Genomic DNA, 21,192 nt, shown 5'->3' on the forward strand with positions numbered 1-21,192 from the left:
ATTTAAATACAGACAGTTTGGCTCCAGAATCTATATTCTTAACCATTACCTATTTCTATATTTGTCTGACCAGGAAGGTTTGGGTGGAAGAACAGTGGGAGAATCTTTGCCAGGTGACAAATTCTGGTGGGACTTAAATAATGAGCTAAAAAGTTTCAGCCTTTATTCTGTGGCTAACAAGAAGCCATAAAAAGCTTTTATACAAAATTTTTAAAATACAGACTCCAACTACTACTTACCATTGCCTCCTGGTCTGAGTCATAATCATCTTTTGCTTGAATTACTGTAGTAGCCTTCTAACTGGTTTCCCTGTTTCTACCTTTGTTTGCCTCACTTCAGTCTAATCTCAACTCAGAAGAGTGATCTTGATCCTTTTAAAATAGAAATATGATCATATTACTCCACTGCTTAAATCCCTCCAATAATGGCTCCCCTCCTTACTCAGAGCAAAGATCAAAGTCCTTACAATGGCCTGTAAGTCCTAAATAATCTGGCCCCACATTATGTCTCCAATCCCCTGTCCTGGTCACCATTCCAGCCATTTTGGCCACCTTGCTGCTACAAGACCTACAACACACTTGGCCTACTCCCCGCCTCCAGGTCCTTTAAGCTCCCTGCTCCCTCTGCTTGAAACATTCCTTTCTCATATAGTCTTATAGTTTACCTCTCTCATCACCTTTAAATATTTGCCCACATGTCATTTTCTCAGTGACTTCCTGTACTCTCTAACCAGGAAAACTACAACATCAAGCCAACAACACTGCTATCATCCTTCCTTGTTTTATTTTCCCACATAATACATAATTTCCCAATATACTGTAGAATTTATTTGTTTATTTTTTTGCCTATCTCCTCCCATCCTATATAATAAAAGAGAAACATGTAAATTGACCGTCCCTCTGCAATATCCACCAGCCAATCAGGGGTGAGTATGCAAATTAACCCAACAAAGCTGGTGGGTTAATTTGCATACACGGGTGCCAGGCGGAGAGCAGAATGGGAAAGCCAGTGGCTTGGGGAAACGTGGCTCCCTCAGTCGCTCCCCCAAGCTGCCAGGCAGAGAGCAGAGCAGGAGAGCCGAAGGCTTGGGGGGACGTGGCTCCCTCAGTCACTCCCAGCGACCGAGGGAGCTATGCCCCCCAAGCCACTGGGCAGAGAGCAGAGTGGGAGAGCCAGCAGAGTGGAGTGGCTTGGAGAACTTAGCTCCCCAAGCCGCCAGATGGAGAGCAGAGAGGGAGAGCTAGCGGCTTGGAGGACTTGGCAGAGTGGGAGGCCATGGGACGGAGACAGAGCAGGAAGGGAAAACCAAGAGCGCGGGGAGCACCAGGAATGCTGGGAATCGTAGTTCTGGTGGCAGACGGATCTCCTAGACCAGTGGTCGGCAAACTCATTAGTCAACAGGGCCAAGTATCAACAGTACAATGATTGAAATTTCTTTTGAGAGCCAAATTTTTTAAACTTAAACTATATAGGTAGGCACACTGTTATTAACTTAATTAGGGTACTCCTAAGGCTTAGGAAGAGCCACACTCAAGGGGCCAAAGAGCCGCATGTGGCTCGCGAGCCACAGTTTGCCAACCACAGTCCTAGACACTAGAGCAGTGGTGGGCAAACTTTTTGACTCGAGGGCCACACTGGGTTCTTAAACTGGACCGGAGGGCCGGAACAAAAGCATGGATGGAGTGTTTGTGTGAACTAATATAAATTCAAAGTAAACATCATTACATAAAAGGGTACGGTCTTTTTTTTTTTTAGTTTTATTCATTTCAAACGGGCCGGATCCAGCCCGCGGGCCGTAGTTTGCCCACGGCTGCACTAGAGCAAAGTGAGCCTGGAGGAAGTTACTGTTGTGGTGGGGGGTGGAGGGAAAGCACAGGTGAGAGACATAAGCAAAATCAGAGTGTCTAGGAAAAATTAAAGGGAAGATACCCTAAAACTTCCAGGAAATCTCCACCAATGAAGCAAAGAAAAAAGAAAAGCCTCTATTATTCTGTGAGCAACAAACCAAACTGGGTTGGGGGTCTTAGATAATTCGCTCATGATTGCAAAGACAGACAGAAACTCCTGGATTGGAGAGGACTCCCATGAGGGCTCCCAGATTGGAGAGGGTGCAGGTCGGGCTAAGGGACCCACCCCCTGTGCACGAATCTTCGTGCACCGGGCCCCTAGTGAGAATATAAGCCTCATGCAAGGGAAGGATTTTTTTGTCAGTTTTGTTTATGATTGAATTCTCAGCATCTACACACAGCAGGCTTTCGTGACTACTTTTTAAATGAATAAATTAGAAGAGAGAGAGAAGATACAATGAAAAGAGGAAAAGGAATGAAGAATAATAAGTAGTTTTCTATTCAGTTTGGTTAATAATCCCATAAGGCAGCTGAGAGAACCATCAATGTGAGAGAAACTTATTGACTGGCTGCCTCCCACACATGCCCCCAAGTGGGGCCAGGGATCAAGCCTACAACTAAGGTACGTGCCCTTGACCAGGAATCAAACCCAAGACCTTTCTGTCCAGGGGCCAAAACTCTGTCCACTGAGCAAAACTGGCCATGTTTTTTTAAAAAAGGAATTTTTAAAATTGAATTATTGGGGTGACAGTGGTTAATAAAATTATGTAGGTTTCAGGTGCACAATTCTATCACACATCATCTATATTGTTTTACTATTTAAAAAAAAACTAATAGCTTAATATTTTGCTTGAGGGCTCAGATTTACAATTAGTTTTATCTGGGAACAGATTCATCAACATACTTGAAATGTACCTGGAACTCCCTCGTGATGAGGTATTCTTGTTGAGACTTGGAAACAATGTACTAACTCAGTGGTGTGATGCCATGGTTTTGAGAACCGTCCTCAATAGCCAAGTCTTATATATTAATATGCTCCATAAAATAAAGTACAAAGAATATCCCAATACAGAAATTAGAGATCTCAAGAGCTATAGGTTAATGGAAGTCAAATCATATTTACATTTAACTTAAAAGAATTCATCCGTAAGTACTGAGCCAGAGTTTAAGAACAAAAACAATTAACAACAAAGTTAAACAAGTGTTCAGGGACAAAGGCAATTAAATTTCAAGATAAAATTGGAGGCCATAGAGAAATACTGACTAACAAAGAACTGGAAGAAATAATAAGATTATCTTCACAAAGATGAAAAGAAACAGAAGAACCAGCAAGTTTGAATATTCCTAAATCTGTGGGTGTTTCAAGCATCAAAACATTCAACTGATTTAATTTCTGAACGATTCACTCTATGGAATTATATACTACCAGTTACAGTATATATCATACATACATACATACATACATATACGTATACACGCGAGGTTGGGAATCACGAATAAAATAACTTCAATGTATACCAAAAGAAAACCATCTAAACTAAAAATTTCAAAGTTGTCTCTTAACATTCATAAGATATCAACTCAGAAGTTCTTTAAATAATTTGCCACTCATTTGTTAAATATTGTTATATACAATTATCTAGAAATCCACTAAATCCAAACGTTCCTTAATTCTAAACAGAAAACTGTTCAGTGTTACCAATGATCAATAAAGAGTCAAAGAAACATAGAATCTAAATATCCACCAATAGCCCTGGCCGGTTTGGCTCAGTGGATAGAGCATCGACCTGTGGACTCAAGGGTCCCGGGTTTAATTCTGGTTAAGGGCACATGACTGGGTTGCAGTCTTGGTCCCTAGTAGGGGGCATGCAGGAGGCAGCCGATCAATGATTCCCTCTCATCATTGATGTTTCTATCTCGCTCTCCTTTCCCTTCCTCTCTGAAATCAATAAAAATATATTTAATAAAAATAAATAAATAAATAAACATCCACCAATAGTGGAGTTGGTTAATTAACAAAATTAATTAACCACTAATCAAATATAAAAATACAGAAAATAGAAAAATGGTTTACATACTGAAAGTAGAGAAAAAGTATGTCAACTTTGACCTTTGCTTCCCCTTAATTACAACATGTAAGTCTTGTGAATCCTACCTCCTTTATTACTGTATTTTTTTGAATTTAAGAAACCACTCTTTATAACATGTACCATTTAATATATCACCAAGAATAAGTACTTCCAATTAGTTGTATGAAACCATCAACTGTAAAATGCACAGATTTCAAACATGTTAAAATGTGAAAAACAACGTACATCTCAGAATTGATGGACTACATATATGTAATTCATAATTCATTCTCTCCCTTCCCACTCCTTTTGCTATCACCTTACTTCATTTTCTCGTTATTACTACAACAAACCTAATTAACTGATCTCTGCCTCTAGTTTCACCACTCTGCAATGCAGTCTCCAAACTGCTGAGAATTTATCCCAGAGATATGCTTGCCCCTATGTACAAAGACTATAAAGATATTCTTTGCAACACTAGTTCCAACAAAAGTCTGGAAATATCGTAAGTCCATTGATAGGGGCTTGGCTAAATAAAGTATGTTACCTCTACCCACTGAATAGTACATTAAAAAATACAAGGGTATTCTATACCTCATCTAGATCTATCTCCAAGATATAAAGTGAAAAACACAAGATACAATGGGTCTAGTATGCTATATCTGTACAAAAAATACAAATGAGCATGTACTTTATACTCATAGAGAATAACTCTGGGAAGGAATAAAAGAAACTGCTACAGAAGGAAACCAAAGGATCATGAGAGACAGGGACAGTCATGATTGAAGAGTTTATTTTTTTAAAATATACTTTTATTGATTTCAGAGAGGCAGGGAGAGGGAGAGAGAGATAGAAACATCAATGATGAGAGAGAATTATCGACTGGCTGCTGCCTGCATAACCCCTACTGGGGATCAAGTCCGCAACCGGGGCATGTGTCTTTGACCGGAATCGTACCCGGGACCCTTCAGTCCACAGGCTGACACTCTATCCACTGGGCCAAACCAGCTAGGGCAGAAGAGTTTATTTTTATACTTGTACAACTTTTAGAATTTGACTTGGGTACTTACTTATTCAAATTAATACATTAAAAATTAAAAAGAAAATACCCCTATATATGGCTACATTTTATACTGCCCTTCCTCAATATTGCTGACACCTTGTACATATTTACTATACTAAATAATACCAAGCAATGATCCAAGATGTGAAGGGAAAGGAATCTTTTACTTCCATTCCATGTTAACCAACTCTATCTTCAATAAGTCTATATATTACAGTCTTAAACAATCATGGCTCTTTTGTAACATTTACTCTTTCAAATTTCATCATATTTCACTAATAACAATGCTGGTGAAAAGAGGAATATCAAATCTATCTACACTAATAAAAGAGAAACATGCAAATTGACCATCCCTCCACTATGCCCACCAGCCAATCAGGGTAAGTATGCAAAATAACCCAACAAAGATGGCAGAGGCCACAGAGCTGGAGCAAGCAGGAGGCTTGGGTTGCCCCCGGTGATGGAGGAGTGGCCAGGGGCCTAGGTCACTGGGGGCCACCCACGCTTCCAGCCCGCCCTGGCCTCCGCTCAAGGAGGGGCTGGGGGCCTGGGTCACCGGGGGGGCGTGGCCAGCCTGTAAATAGCCCTCAGCCCCTGACCCAGACTGGCTATGCCCCCCCACAGCAGGGACCCTCACCCCATGGGGGTGTGGCTGGCCTGCAAACCACCACAGGCCCCTTGCCCAGACCGCCCCACGCCCCAAGGGAAACCCCCCCACCCTGATCCGGGACACCCTTCAGGGCAAACCAGCCAGCCCCACCCATGCACCAGGCCTCTATACTAATAAAAGGGTAATATGCTAATTAGACTGGGAGACCTTCCAGGAGACCTTCCGAACATTCTTCTGGACAAAGCCATGGTGGCGGGGCCGAGGTAGAGGTGGTTAGCCAAGAGGGGAGGGCAGCTGTGGGTGATCAGGCTGGTGGGGGGCGGGGGGAGCCGTTGGGGGTGATCAGGCCAGAGGGGGGGGGACAGTTAGGGGTGAACAGACCAGCAGGGGGGCCAGTTAGGGGTAAGCAGGCCATCAATAGGGGTCAGTTGGGGGTGATCAGGACTGCGGGGGGGGGGGGGGCAGTTTGAAGTGAGCAGGCCAGCAGATGGGCAATTGGGGGTGAGCAGGCCAGTGGGGAGGGAAGGTAGAAGCAAGCAGGCCAGCAGGGGGGAGCAGTTGGGGGTGATCAGTCTGGAAGGGGGGCATTTGGGGGTGAGGCCGGCAGCGGGGGGCAGTTGGGGACAAGCAGGCTGGCAGGCAGAGTGGTTAGGGGCAATCAGGTAGGCAGGCAGATGAGCGATTAGGAGCCAGCAGTCCTGTATTGCGAGAGGGATGTCTGACTGCCGGTTTAGGCCTGATCCCTGTAAACCGGCAGTAGGACATCCTTCGAGGGGTCCCAGATTGGAGAGGGTGCAGGCCGGGCTGAGGGACCCCCCCCCCCCCCCCCGTGCACGAATTTCGTGCACCAGGCCACTAGTACCTAATAACTATGCAGAATAACTATGCACATATCTTTAATTAACAAAACATTTTTAAAAGTTGATTATAACCACCCTAACCGGTTTGGCTCAGTGGATAGAGCATCAGCCTGAGGATTGAAGAGTAGGAGGTTCGATTCCAGTCAAGGGCATGTACCTTGGTTGCGGACACATCCCCAATAGGGAGTGTGCAGGAGGCAGCTGATTGATGTTTCTCTCTCATCGATGTTTCTAACTCTCTATCCCTCTCCCTTCCTCTCTATAAAAAAAAAAAATCAATAAAATATATTTTTAAAAAAAGTTGATTATAACCAAAACTCTATTCATGTATAATACAAAGTCCTCTCCCTTCCTCTCTGAAATCAATTTAAAAAATAAACAAACCCAAGTCAAATCGTAGTCCTTAATGAAAACTCTTGAAACCACTTCCATTTTTCTTTACTCTGAACTCATACTGCTCTTATATTTAATACTAGAGGCCCAGTGCACAGATTTGTGCACCAGTGGGGTCCCTCGGCCTGACCTGCGGAGATCAGACCAAAACCAGCTCTCCAACACCCCCCCGAGGGGTCCCAGATTGTGAGAGGGCACAGACCAGGCCAAGGGACCCCACCGGTGCATGATCAGGGCTGGGGAGGGACAGTGGGAGGGCTCCAGGGCATGTCCAGCCCGTCTCGCCCAGTCCCAATTGGCTAGACCCCAGCAGCAAGCTAACCTACCGGCTGGAGTGTCTACCCCATGGTGGTCAGTGCGTGTCATAGTGACTGGTCAAACAGTTGAACGAACGGTTGGACACTTAGCATATTGGGCTTTTATTATATAGGATCATGCAGTGTTTCACACATTAGCTTCTTCTTGGGTAGATTGTAAAATGTTTTACTTCTTTTCTATCTTCAATAATGCTGACTATCTATGAACTAGCTTGCTAATATATATTTTGTTGACTGCCTGTCTGCCCTGGTCTAACCTGAGGCCAAAAAAACAGCAGATTTTTCCTTTTCATCATCAGTAAGTATTGGCACAAGACAACTATTTATTATGTACATCAATGAAGAGAAATACTAGTGTGGTTGATTCAAACAAATTAATTCCCAAAACATCCCATTGAGTATTAAGAACACATCATACTGATTCTTTTAACAAATTTACCTTGGTAATTATATGCTTAAATGTGTATCATGATAATCTACCTCTCCACACCTTATATTTCTCTAATAGATAGGAAGAGAGATGCTGCAAAGAGCAGAAAGGATAACTTGTAAGAAAACAATATATTGCCTGGCTGGCGTGGCTCAGTGGTTGAGCATCAACCTATGAGCCAGGAGGTCACGGTTTGATTCCCGGTGAGGGCACATGCCTGGGTTGTGGGCTCCATCCCTAGTAGGGGGGCGTGCAGGCGGCAGTTGATCAATGATTCTCTCTCATCATTAATATTTCTATCTCTCTCCCTTCCTCTCTGAAATCAATAAAAATATATCTTTTTAAAAAACCACAATATATTAACCAAAGTATCAGTTGACATTTCAAAATCAATGCCACCACCAATAACAGCAAAGGATATCTGAGATCAGGAGTTGTAAAATTATACATTTACAAAAGATTTAGAAGAATTGGTTTCTATAAAACTTATTTAACGTCACAATTAGTTGTCACAGTTGGATACCATGCCTTGACTTTTTTCTCAATCTATCTAGTAAGTAAAGAAAAATTTCCCCCTGGCCGGGTAGCTCAGTTAATAGAGTGTCGTCTAAATATGCCAAGGTTGCAGGTTCCATATACAGTCAGGGTACATACAATAAAGAATCAACCAATTAATGCATAAATAAACAGAACAACAAATCAATGTTTCTCTCTGCCTTCCTCTCTCTAATATCAATCAACCAATCAACCAATCAATCAATAATTTTTTAAAAAGAAAAAATTCCAAGAAGTAGTATGGCCTTTGGCAGTTGTTCCCAAATTCTGGTTTTGGCCTTTAATGAAATTTCTACTGTTTGTAGAGAAATGAAAAAAATAAGGACATAGCAGCTTATTTTTCCTAAAGTAAAATGTATTCATACTAAGGGATTTTTCCTTATCATCTTCTTTCTACTTTTCTATTAAAATACCTTTATGAAATGATAACAAATTTAATGTCCTTAGCTGGCAATATAAACAATCCTATTTCAGCACCCTTAGTTTTTTATTTTCTTAAACTGATTAGCTCATATCTAGAAACTACAGTCTAATAGATCTTCTCTGACCCTGACTCACTGTGAGCTACCAAAGTAAATGCATAAATACTTCATCTGCTTAGTATTCTTTTTAAAAATATTTTTATTAATTTTATAGAGAAAGGAAGAGGGATAGAGAAATAGAAACATCGATGATAGAGAGAGATCGATTGGCTGTCTCCTGCATGCTCCCTACTAGGGATCAAGCCCGCAACCAGGGCATGTGTCCTGACCAAAATCCAACCCAGGACCTCTTGGTTCATGGGATGACACTTAATCCACTGAGCCACACCAGCCAGGCATAAGCATATTTTTAATGCATTACTAGTGTATGCTAAAAAAGTAAAGGAGCGCCCTGACCAGTTTGGCTCAGTGGATAGAGCATCAGCCTGTGGACTGAAGAGTCCCAGGTTCGATTCCGGTCAAGGGCATGTACCTTGGTTGCGGGCACATCCCCAGTGGGGGGTGTGCAGGAGGCGGCTGATTGATGTTTCTAACTCTCTATCCCTCTCCCTTCCTCTCTGTAAAAAATCAATAAAATATATTTTTTAAAAAAGTAAAGGAGCTCTTTGAGGATGTATTCTCCTCTCCCTTTCTATCTAAAAATGAATAAAAACATTTAAAAATAGGCTTATAACCTTCCATACAGAATTTAAATAATTTACATTGATACTACCCCCTCAAGGAGGAGGAACATAACTTCTCACTTCTAAAGTGTGTACTATGCACAGTGACCAGTGTGATGGGGGAGAGGGAGAAGTAACTTTACAAAGGAAACCTGACAAACACTGCCTTAACCAGAGATCAACATTAGCATCATGGGTGATAAGTCATGCTGGTAGTTACCCTTGATATGATGCAATAAAAATGGCACTTTACTTCTTCCCAGGAACTATAACCCAATCATGAAGAAAAAAGAATCAGACAAACCCATATTAAGGGACATTCTACAAAATACCTGATCAGTACTCCTCAAAACTGTTAGTCAAAAAAGAGACATGATGACTAGGCAAAAAACTAAGGAAATCCACAAATAAAGTATGAATTCTAGTTAATAAGTAATCATTAATATTAGTTCATTTGTTGTAACAAATGCACCACACTAATTAATTTAAGATGTTAATAACAAGAAAAACTGGATACAGGGTATATGACAACTCTCATACTATTTCTGGTTCATAGTTCGATGCTCAACACTGAGCCATGCCAGCAGGGCAAGACCATTTCTTAAGTCAGTCAGACCTAAGCCCAGCCCTATTTCCAACTGCATGACCTTTTCAAAACCCTTCTTTCCTTATCTACTCAATGGGATAATAATAATACCTACCTATTCAAAGGTTATTGTCAAGATTACATGACATAACACGTGTAAAGTTCCTAGGATAGTATCAGGTACATAACTGTCCATAAATATTAGCCAATATGAGGATTATATACACTATCTAAAGGGCTAATTATCTACTAAACAACTCTTCTCAGATGCCCTCTAAACACTCCAACTCCATATGTTCAAATCTGCTTTCATTATCTATCTCTTCCTCCCCAATTCTCTGTCACCCAAGACAGAACCCATAGAATCCATCTTTCAAATTTTCCTCTAACTTCATTCCCAACATACAACTGGTTGAAAAGTTCTATCAAATTCTACTTACTAAAAACCTCTTTAAAATCAGTGAAATACACAGGCACACAAACTCAAAGAAACAGAGAGTATAATGGTGGTTGCCGGGGACTAGGGAGTGGGGAGATGCTGATCAAAGGATACAAACTTCCAGTTATAAGATGAATTAGTTCTGGGGATCCAATGTACAATATGGTGACTATAGTTAAAATATGGTATTATATGCTTGAAAGTTCCTAGATCTTTAAACGTTCTCTGACACAAATATGAGGTGATAACCTTATTGTGGTAATCATTTTGCAATATATATGCATATCAAATAATCATGTTGTATCATGATTATTGAGATGTCAATTCCATCTCAATAAAGCTGGAAAAAAATAGGCATAAGGCTGTTTGGGAACCATTATACTATATACACCACACTCACTACATATGAAATAATACAAAATACCAATAAACTTTGAAAGAAATGGGAAGCATTCTAGCACAGTGGTAGAGAGTAGACTGGAGTAAAGAGTGCTTACATTTGAAATTACTGTTCACTTGCTGTGTACCTTGAACAACTTACGTCACTAAGCCTTTAGTACTTCCCTTATTACCATTTATAATATTTCTTCATTATTTTCCCTGTCACCAGTGTAATTTTACATATATATCACTAATAGACTTATTAAGTAATAAAAATTTACCTCATGAATTGTATATTAAATGAGATCACATAAGAACTCAGTAAATGTTAACTATTTATTATTAAATCTATTAGTGATATGTTTGTGACGTTAACTACATTAATGACTAGAAATTTAATAAAGAATATTGTTAAATAATAAAGTATTTGCAAGCAACAGAGGCTTTGAATCTATTATTTCTTTTCTTTCTCCCACTCTCACCTTCTGCCTACATTTTTTAAAAAATTAAACTTATGCTTAGCCACTCTGAAACCAGGTAGTTTCCTTTTCCTATACTATAAATTTTCTGACAATTTCCTCAAAATAATCAATTAACTTCCTTGAGCCCCAGCTTATAAAATTTTTAAGTGGGGATAACTCATATCTTACAGAGCTAATGTCAGGTTTAGAGGTAATATATGTATGATATCTAGTAAATAAACTCAGTGAATACTTTCACTCCAACCAAAAAGTGATACCACTTTTAAAGTATTACAGCATATAAAAATGCATACTATCACACTTCCCAGAACCAATTATTTTTGTTCAATTCTTATCTTAGTTACTAAATGTTCAGTTTCTTATAATTTTCAGCATCCAATACAGAGTTTTACATAAGCAAGCATTCAATATTCCTGAATTCATTTTCTGAATGCTGTCTTTGGACACAGGAAGACACTATACATTTCAATAACTCAAGTAATGCTGACTGTCTCCTGGACACAAGAGATCATCATTTTAAAATATTGCTTTATGCTATAGTTTTTAAACTATCAAACAGCTCGGTATCCGTTCTGGTCTTTTAGAAATAAAATGTGGAATGTTGTACCTCCTAACATTAAAAGATCTTTCCCCCTCGAACACTGCAGCTTTTACTAAAGGGTAAAAAAGAAACTCGCTCACTCACTCTCCCTCTTCTAGTGGTTACCAAAGAACCATACAGTGAAAGCAAGTGAAACTATTCACTAAAGAGTAAAGTGGAGAGAGGAAGAGAGATGAGGGAAAAAATAAAGGCCACAGCCAAAAAATTTAAACCCAGCAACTAAACATTTAATTTCTTTCATCAAAGAGCCTCTATTTCAATGTTTCTCTCTAAGAAAAGAATAAAAAGAATGAGGTATTTTTTTAAACTGTCTTTATCTTAGCCAGAAAAACTGTATGTTCCAAAGCCCAGATGAAATTTTTGCCTTTTTCCAAAAGGAGGAACTAGGTTCTACTACTTTCTCTACAAGATGTGCATTTCTCCAGGTGCTCTATAATTATACAAAACAACTACTTTTTGTTTCTTTGACAAATGAGACACTCAGTCAAGCTGGTTTGTACAATAGTGTTAAATTATTGAGCAATTTTACTAGGGTCTCTGAGCTCCTTCTACACATTAAAAGGCCTCACATAATCAGATAGTTGAAATTTTAAAACAACTAACTCACATACCCTCTTTGGACTTGAATAAAATTAGTAAGCCTCACTTCCTAAGAAATTACACACATACATACCCCTTCTCTGCAGATAAAACTTTAATTTTGGGGTGACCTGTTTGAGCAAATTTTAATGTTAATATTATTCTACTGCCAATGAAATTTTCCTTTCAAGATTTCCATACCACAGGACCATGTGAAGCTTGTCAATATTGTTTCACACTTTGAGTTATGAGAATAGAATGTTTATGTTACATAATTTATTTAGCTTACTATGAGCTATATAGCAAAATTATGTTCTATATGTTATTTCAGATCCACCTAGAGCAGCGGTTCTCAACCTGTGGGTCGCGACCCCTTTGGGGGTTGAACGACCCTTTCACAGGGGTCGCCTAAGACCATCGGAAAACACATATATAATTACATATTGTTTTTGTGATTAATCACTATGCTTTAAGTATGTTCAATTTGTAACAATGAAATTGGGGGTCACCACAACATGAGGAACTGTATTAAAGGGTCACAGCATTAGGAAGGTTGAGAACCACTGACTTAGAGCCATGTATATAATACCACCCTTCTGCATTTGACAGACAAAGCAGCTCTATGAAGAACATAACAATGGCTTGTAAAATGTCACAATACAGGTAAAAAGGCTCATTTAGTATATACCATTGCAATAATTATACGGTATAACTAAGGTACTTCCATGTTTTTAAACATTGTCAGGAAACATGGAAAATATTATTTGCATCTCTATGAACCTAGGAAAATGGAATGAAGAAAATGTGACCTAGGTATCCAAAGGGGAGGAAGAAGACCAATTATGCTATAATTTGCCAAGAAGCCTAAACCAAGAGTAGAAATATGCAAGAGATCAAAATAGATGTATTACTTCTTTGGGGACCTGAGACAAAGTTTACCTTGAACCTCAAAAAGAATCTAAGCCCAGAACACATCAGATCAAATAAATAGAAAGAGGGATCTAAAATACTAGAATGCCCTAGAGCCTTCTCTCAACCTTTTGTCTATCTACTCTTATTATTCTATCTTATTACACTTACTTCTCTATCCACACTTAATCCCTAGTGCAGTCATGGGCCACATAACATTTCAGTCAACAGCAGCCTGCACATACAGGTGGCCCCACAAGATTATAATAGAGCTGAAAATTTCCCATCGCCTAGTGATGTATCCATCACAACATATTCCTCATTCCTGTTTTGTAGTGATACTGGTATAAACAAACCTCTTGCATTGCCAGTTGTATAAAAGTATAGCACATATAATTATGTATAGTATATAATACTTAAAAATGGTAAGAAACAACCTTGTTACTGTGTATGTATTTACTACTATACTTCACTTTTTATCATTAGAGTGCACTCTTTCTACTTATTAAAAAAAAGTTTGCTGTAAAACATTAGGCCTTGTTATGCCAGCAGTAGACTCACAGATCTGGTGTTTGCCACTCTCCTGATTGCATCATTCTCTTGTGCTTGATTTAATCTTGTGTTGTTTTATAAATTTAGTGTAGCCTAAGAGTACAGTGTTCAGTGTAGCCTTACTGTACAGTAGTGTACACATTCACTCGTCACTCAGAGCAACTTCCAATCCTACAAGCTCCATTCATGCTAAGTGCACTATATAGGTGAACTATTTTATACCATATTTTAGTACCTTTTCTATGTTTAGATACACAAATACTTACCACTGTGTTACAGTTGCCTACAGTATTCAGTACAGTACCATGCTGTACGGGTTTGTAACCTAGGCGTAATGGGCTCTATCATGTAGTCTAGGTGTGTATTAGGCTATACATACAATCCAGGTGTGTGTAAGTGCACGCTGATGTTCGAACAATGACAAAATCGCCTAACAATGCATTTCTCAGAATGCATCCCCATTCAATGGCACATGACTGTAGATCTCTTCCAGCCTGATGGCTCTAAAGACACACTAAACTAACACCCTGTCCTGTGATGACTGTTGCACAACTCAGGCAAAAAAGTCATTTTTTATTACTCTCCCCTCTTACCCCATATTTAATCCATCTAGAAATCCAGTACGATCTACTGTCAAACGAGATCTAGAATTAGCCTGGCTGGCATGGCACGGTGATGGATGGTGGACCATTCAACCTATGAACCAGGAGGTCACTGTTCGATTCCCGGACATATGCCCGGGCTTGAGGCTCGAGGGCTTGATGCTCAGTGTGGGGTGTGCAGGAGGCAGCCGATCAATGATTCTCTCTCATCATTGATGTTTCTATCTCTCCCCCCTTCTCCCTTCCTCTCTGAAATCAATAAAAAAATATATTAAAAAAAAGAAGAGATCTAGAATTAAATTACTTCATATCAATTTGACTGGCCGCAACCTGGTCTAAACCATCTGACCCCAGGATTACTATTATAGCCACCTAATTGATATACGTGTTTCTGCAGCAACCAATGACCTTTTTAAAAACACAAATCAGTTCACATCACTCCTCTGCTCAAATGGCTCCCCATTTCATTCAGAATAGAAGCCAAACCTCCTTAAAATATCTACAAAGTTCTTTGTGCTCTGCCTCCGTTTGCCATCACTCACCATAATTTCTGAGTTCATCTGTTAATCCTCATTTTAACTACTCCTTTCCAGCCACCAAAGCTCTCTTGCTGCTCCTTAAGCTTAGCAGGCACACTCTAACCTCAAGATCTTTGTATTTTTCTGTCCGCTTTGTCTTGGAACACTCTTTATCTCACACCCTCATATCTATATTGTTTAATACCTTACCTCCTTGCTCAAATATCTCTTCTCAGTGAGGCCTTCCCTTACCATCCAATTTAAAACTGCAAACTCCCATAACACTCTGTATCCGCCTTCCTTGCTTTATATTTTATATTCTCTACAACACTGCTAATATTCTCACCTCCTAATATATTTAATATTTTACTTATTTATTGTCTCTTCTTACAAGAGTTTAAGGGGAGACAGAAGAGTGATGAAAGGCACAATGAAAGTAGCTTATGCATTGAGCCTCATTTTTCATGTAAGAATACAGTATGTAGCTGAAACCGGTTTGGCTCAGTGGATAGAGCGTCCGCCTGCGGACTGAAAGGTCCCAGGTTCGATTCCGGTCAAGGGCATGTACCTGGGTTGCGGGCACATCCCCAGTAGGGGGTGTGCAGGAGGCAGCTGATTGATGTTTCTAACTCTCTATCTCTCTCCCTTCCTCTCTGTAAAAAATCAATAAAATATATTTTTTTAAAAAAAGAATACAGTATGTAATACATATAACACAAAATATGTGTAATGGACTCTTTATCTAATTAATTAGTAAGGCTTCCAGTCAACAGTAGACTCTTAGTAATTAAGTTTTGGAAGAGTCAAAAGTTATACACAGATTTCTGACTGCTCAGGGGTTGGCATCCCTAACCCGTGAGTTGTTCAAAGGTCAACTGTAAATACAAAACTACTACAAATTACCCTTAACTATTTAGAAAGTTACTTACATTCCACTAGGCCAAGGGAACAAAAATCAGGTTTTTACAAATCCAAAAGCGTTTAACTAAATAAACTACATATTATGCACTTCAAATGTAGTCTTCCTAGAGCAGGGGTGGGGTACCTTTTTCCCCGCCAAGGGCCATTTGGATATTTATAACATCATTTGCGGGCCATACAAAATTATCAACTTAAAAATTAGCCTGCTATATTTGGTAAAACATTTAATTAACTCACCCCCAATGCCTTGGCAGGGCCAGACCAAATGATTCCCAGGGCCTTATAGGGCCCATGGGCCAGACATTCCCCACCCGTCCTAGAGCAATCATTTTTTTCCCTTCTTAAGATATTAACAATATTGATATTGACACAATATCAATAGCAGAGGCAGAAAAATTCTGGCTCTAGTATGGCTGCCTAGAAAAAATACGGTAATTGTCATTTGTAATCCCACAAGGCAGGGATGAAAACCAATTTATTCTTGCAAATGATGTAACCATACAGTTAAAGCACCAGAGCCCAAAGACAGAAAATGCTAAGTACTTTCATAATTTAGTAAAAATGTTTTAAAAGACAAAGAATATGTTTAAGAAAAGTAAGTCCTCCACTCACATGAGCACTGCTTGCTACCACTGGTATACCAAGTACATTAAAAAATAATCTTGAAAACATTTTACAAAGTTAAATGTGGTCATTGCCAGCTGATACGGTAGAGTCAATCCCAACTCCACCATTTTAATGTGTAAACTTAAGCAACTTAATTAACACTTCTGAGCCTTAGTGTCCCCATCTGTAAATCAGTGATTAAAAAATCTACTTCTTAGGGTTGTTTTTTTTTTTTTTTTTTTAAATTAAATCTTTATTGTTCAGATTATTACATTTGTTCCTCTTTTTTCCCCCCATAACTCCCCTCCTTCCAGCTCCCACCCCACCCTCCACCCTCACTCCCCACCCACTGTGTTCATCCATAGGTGCATGATTTTTGTCCAGTCACTTCTTCTTAGGGTTGTTTTAAGGTGTATTGAGATAGATACACTATAAATGATGAGGGCGAGGCACATGGCAGATATTTAACGAGAGGGTCTCTGATAACATATATTTGATTTTGTATGTTCTAATTTGACCTCTTCGAAAGAAACTTCAATCTGCTTTTGATAAGTATAGAAAGTAACTTCGATCTGCTATTGGTAAATATAGGTAATCCCCGTCTTGGTTCTACAACCCTTTCAGCATATATTATTTAAAGAGCCACAAAACATCTCTCCCAACAATAACTTCATATATACAAATGATTTTAAGCTTGGGCCTATGATTTTGCATCCATCTGCTCCCCAAACACAAACCAAAACACTACATAAGCAATGGCTGCAGTGGAATAAGAATAACTGAACGGTGAGTATCACTGATGACCAGCTATGGACAGGAAGCAACAAAGGTCTAAAATTCAAGCATAGATGGACTTGGGATTAACCATCTCTTCTTAGCAGGAAGCAACAGTGACTTCTCCACACTTCCTTCTAAAAGATGTGACACCTTCTGCAAACGATCCACGCTTCCTGACAGTTTACCAGACCTCTTTTCAGTAGTAAAGCAGCAAAGTGGAAAAACTCCCCAATGAAGACAAAAAAGTCATAACCAGGGGAGTGGTGAAGGTACTACATATTCAAACAGCACCCCCAAAAGAAAGCGCATTTCCTGATTTCCCGTTTTGATTATTACACATGAAACCAAACTGAATTCCTTAAAAAAAAAATGTTTTTTGCAAGTGATTTTAAAGCATTGATAATACTGACGACAGTTGTTTCCGGCCAGTATAAGAAGCCCCGCAGCAAACACGGGGAAACCTCCCAGGTCAAGTCGATTCAGCTCTAAATGGAACTCATGATCCTTAACATTCATCCAGGTAAGGCCCTTCTTATTACACATCACAAGTTTAGATCAGTTACAGAGTGTTCCAGCATATCCCAGCGAATATACTACCGCTTAAACCAGAGCCCGTCCATCTTCAGGAAAACCAGAAATCATTAACACGTCAAGGCCTCTCCTAAGAGACAAACGGACGCGACAATTTCCGTGGAGGCTCAGCAAAGTCCACAAAACCGCACCGGGCTCTGAAACGACATCGTGCATAAATCCCTCTAGATCTGGGGCCAACGGCCCAAGGTCACACCAGGTCAGTGGCTAAAATATCCGAGAAATGCGAAGCCTCCTGCAATTTAGGAAAACCCTGGCTAGGAATGGAGTCTGGGTTGGGGAACACTCAGGTCAAAGCTTTAGACATGAACAGCCCAACCACATGCAGCGGCTCCACGGGAAAACCCCACGCAATTATTTCCTTCACGTCCCCAGTCTTCCCGGCCCCAGGCACCCCCAACACTCACATCTCCGGAGCCACTTCATCCAATGGTAGACGATAGTAGTGTGGTGTTTCTTGTTCTCTATACACCAAGACGACAGGCCTTGAATAGATTCCATGGTGTTGGTTACCGACTGGAACTTTCGATCCAACGAGGACTCCAGAGCCCCTGCCGAAGAGGCCGACGAGGAGGAGGCCTTACTGCTGCCTCCGCCGCCGCCGGCCGCCATCTTCCCGGTTTGCACAAGCGCTGCTGCTCCTCTGGCGGCGGCGGCGGCGGCGGCGGCGGGAGCGAGCAAAACAATCACTGCGAGTGCGTGGAGGCCGGAGGTGGGGAGGGAGGCCAGGGGGAGGGGATGGTGCACGCGCTGGGCTCTTCTGGCGGCAGGACGGGCGGACCAGCTGCCGGGCAGGCTGGCGGCTCCTACACGCTTCAAGGAGGGGCTGTGGGTCGCGAAGGTTTATCAGAATTGCTCAAGGGGTTGTGTTTAAACCAGTCAGTAACCAAGGAAGAAGTACGCGGAAGACAGGTCCTTGCAAAGCCTTTCCAAACGCCTGGCCCCCCAAATCAATGGTTTTCTACTCCGGCTCTCTACGCGGAGGCCCTTCCCCACTCCTATCCCCACGCTTCTATCAGGGCGGGCGTTAATATGTGAAACGTAATACTACCCGACTGCCCCTTCGGTAGCAGAAATCTTTCTCCTTTAGATCCTCTAGTACAGAAAAGGCCCAAGGATGGCTAGTCAGGATTTTTTTTGCAACGCAATAGCCAGGGGACAGCAACAGTATCGCGCACGCGCCGCGTGGTCCCGCCCCTCTCTTCCTTCTCAACCTAGAAAGCAGAGAGGCCGTGATGGCGGGGCAAGCTGACCAATCAAGGGAGAAGCACGAGAAGCGCGCGCAGGAGCCGCAGGTCCGTAGGGCCGCGGAGGCGCGTCTATGATTTCTGCGCGTGCGCAACACCTCGGCGTGTAGCGGGCTGGGAGGAAAAACGGGGAGGGGAGAGGGAGAGGGAGGGAGTTGGTCAAACTGAGAGGTTGGGGGAGGGGGCTGCCCCGCCCCGCCTCGCCTCGCCCTGCCTTTTCCTTCCTAGTGAGATCTCTCTCTCGAGGCTCCCCAGCTCACAAAACAGGGCCGGAAACGCCCACCACTTAGCGGCCACTGTTACTTTCTGGCGGCTGCAGCCGCCGGGCACTAACTCCTTAGGGAACTGACGCACGACAAAGTGGCTGGCAGCCATCTTGCAGTGCCTTGATGATGCGCATGCGCCAGCTCCAGCGAGCCGTTCTCTGCGCAGACTCCCAGACCAAGCGATGTTTTACATTACCCTGGGACCATACCATTCATAGCCATTTGACTATATGAATTATAGGAGGATGAAGCAGTAAATGAAAATTTCCCGGTAAAAAATTCTTTAAAAAAAAAAAAATTGAGCCGTAACCGGTTTGGCTCAGTGGATAGAGCGTCGGCCTGTGGACTGAAAGGTCCCAGGTTCGATTCCGGTCAAGGGCATGTACCTTGGTTGCGGGCACATCCCCAGTAGGGAGTGTGCAGGAGGCAGCTGATCGATGTTTCTCTCTCATCGATGTTTCTAACTCTCTCCCTTCCTCTCTGTAAAAAATCAATAAAATATATATTTTTAAAAATTGATTTCAGCCCTAGTCGGTTTGGCTCCGTGGATAGAGCATTGGCCTGCAGAACAAAGGGTCCCCTGTTTGGGGTCAAGGCACGGAACTCAATTGCAGACCAGTTCCCCACCCGGGTCCTGGTTGGGGTGCCTACAGGAGGCAACCAATTGACATGATAGTTCTGTCTTTCCCTCTATCTTCCCCTCTGAAAAATCACCCTCTGGTGAGGTTTTTTAAAAAAAAATTGACTTCAGAGAGGAGAGAGAGAGAAACATCAATGATGAAAGTGAATCATGGATTGGCTACCTCCTGCACGTCCCACAACTGGGTTGGAGTTGGCAACCTGGGCATGTTCCCCATCAGGAATGAGCCGTGATCTTCTGGTTCATAGATCTATGCTCAACCATTGAGCCACGTGGGCCAGGCTCCCCGTAAAATTTTCAAGACAAGTAAAGGTTAACATAGCTCACCTTGGCCAGTTAAGACAATCTCACAATTGCATAATACATTATAGTTTACAGAAGCCTTAGATAGCTAGTATATTGCTTAGCACCACGATTAACTGTTCTATCTCATCTGCCATGTAAATCCTCTGAGCAGATTTGGAGGCTTCTGTGTCCCACTGAACACATGCAATTATTATATTTTAATTATTTTATGTCTCCCTAGTAGACTCGTGTTTCTTGATGCAGGAAACCTATTTTGTCAAGCTCATATCTAGTATTCATTAATTCAACAAAAAGTTGTTGAACATGTGGAGTGAACCATTCTAGATGTTGGAGAGTAACAGCAAAACAGACAAAAATTCCTTCCCTCTGGGGCTCAGTGTCAGGATACCGTAAGCAAATATATATCAGGGTGTAGTAAGGAAGTCTATGAAGAAGTATGAAGCAGGTTAAGAGAGGCAGAGGGCATAGAATGGGTGATCCTGTATGGGCATAGGAATGGTGGTTTGGTGAACCAGGAAGGAAGTGATACTTGCTCTTGTTAAACAAAAATTTTAACTTGCACAGTCTTTAAAAGAAAAGGTTTATTAGCCCATTGCTACAAAAAAGACCGGTTCTTGGGGTGTGAGCCTAACCACCAACAACATGGCTAGGTAAGAAAAACATGTCCAATGTCCTTGGGCTTTGCAAGCATTTTTGTTTTTAATCCTCGCCTGAAGACATGCTTATTAATTTTAGAGAGAGAGGAAGGGAGAAAGAGAGAAACATCAATGTGAGAGAAACATCAACCAGTTGCCTTCCCATATGCACCCCGACCAGGCATCAAACCTGCAACCTAGGTATGTACCCTGACCAGGAATCAAATCCAAAACTTTTCAGTGTATGGGACGACATTCCAACCAAC

The 21,192-nt window shown here is 41.3% G+C and overlaps 1 protein-coding gene across 7 annotated transcripts in view; it reads right to left on the reverse strand.

Annotated features, from left to right (window-relative positions):
* RPRD2 (regulation of nuclear pre-mRNA domain containing 2) overlaps nucleotides 1–18,981 on the reverse strand; it is a 68,068-nt gene extending 49,087 nt beyond the window's left edge. For all 7 annotated transcript variants that reach the window (XM_070397184.1, XM_070397185.1, XM_070397183.1 and 4 more), the window contains exon 1: nucleotides 18,240–18,981. In XM_070397184.1, the coding sequence (XP_070253285.1) occupies nucleotides 18,240–18,444 (205 nt within the window). In that variant the 5' untranslated portion in view covers nucleotides 18,445–18,981. The remainder of the gene's footprint in view (nucleotides 1–18,239) is intronic.
* Nucleotides 18,982–21,192: the final 2,211 nt, after the last annotated feature.

Source organism: Myotis yumanensis, unplaced genomic scaffold (genome assembly GCF_028538775.1).
Source record: "Myotis yumanensis isolate MYYU_CA2020_CCGP unplaced genomic scaffold, mMyoYum1.0.hap1 SCAF_17, whole genome shotgun sequence".
Taxonomy (NCBI): domain Eukaryota; kingdom Metazoa; phylum Chordata; class Mammalia; order Chiroptera; family Vespertilionidae; genus Myotis; species Myotis yumanensis.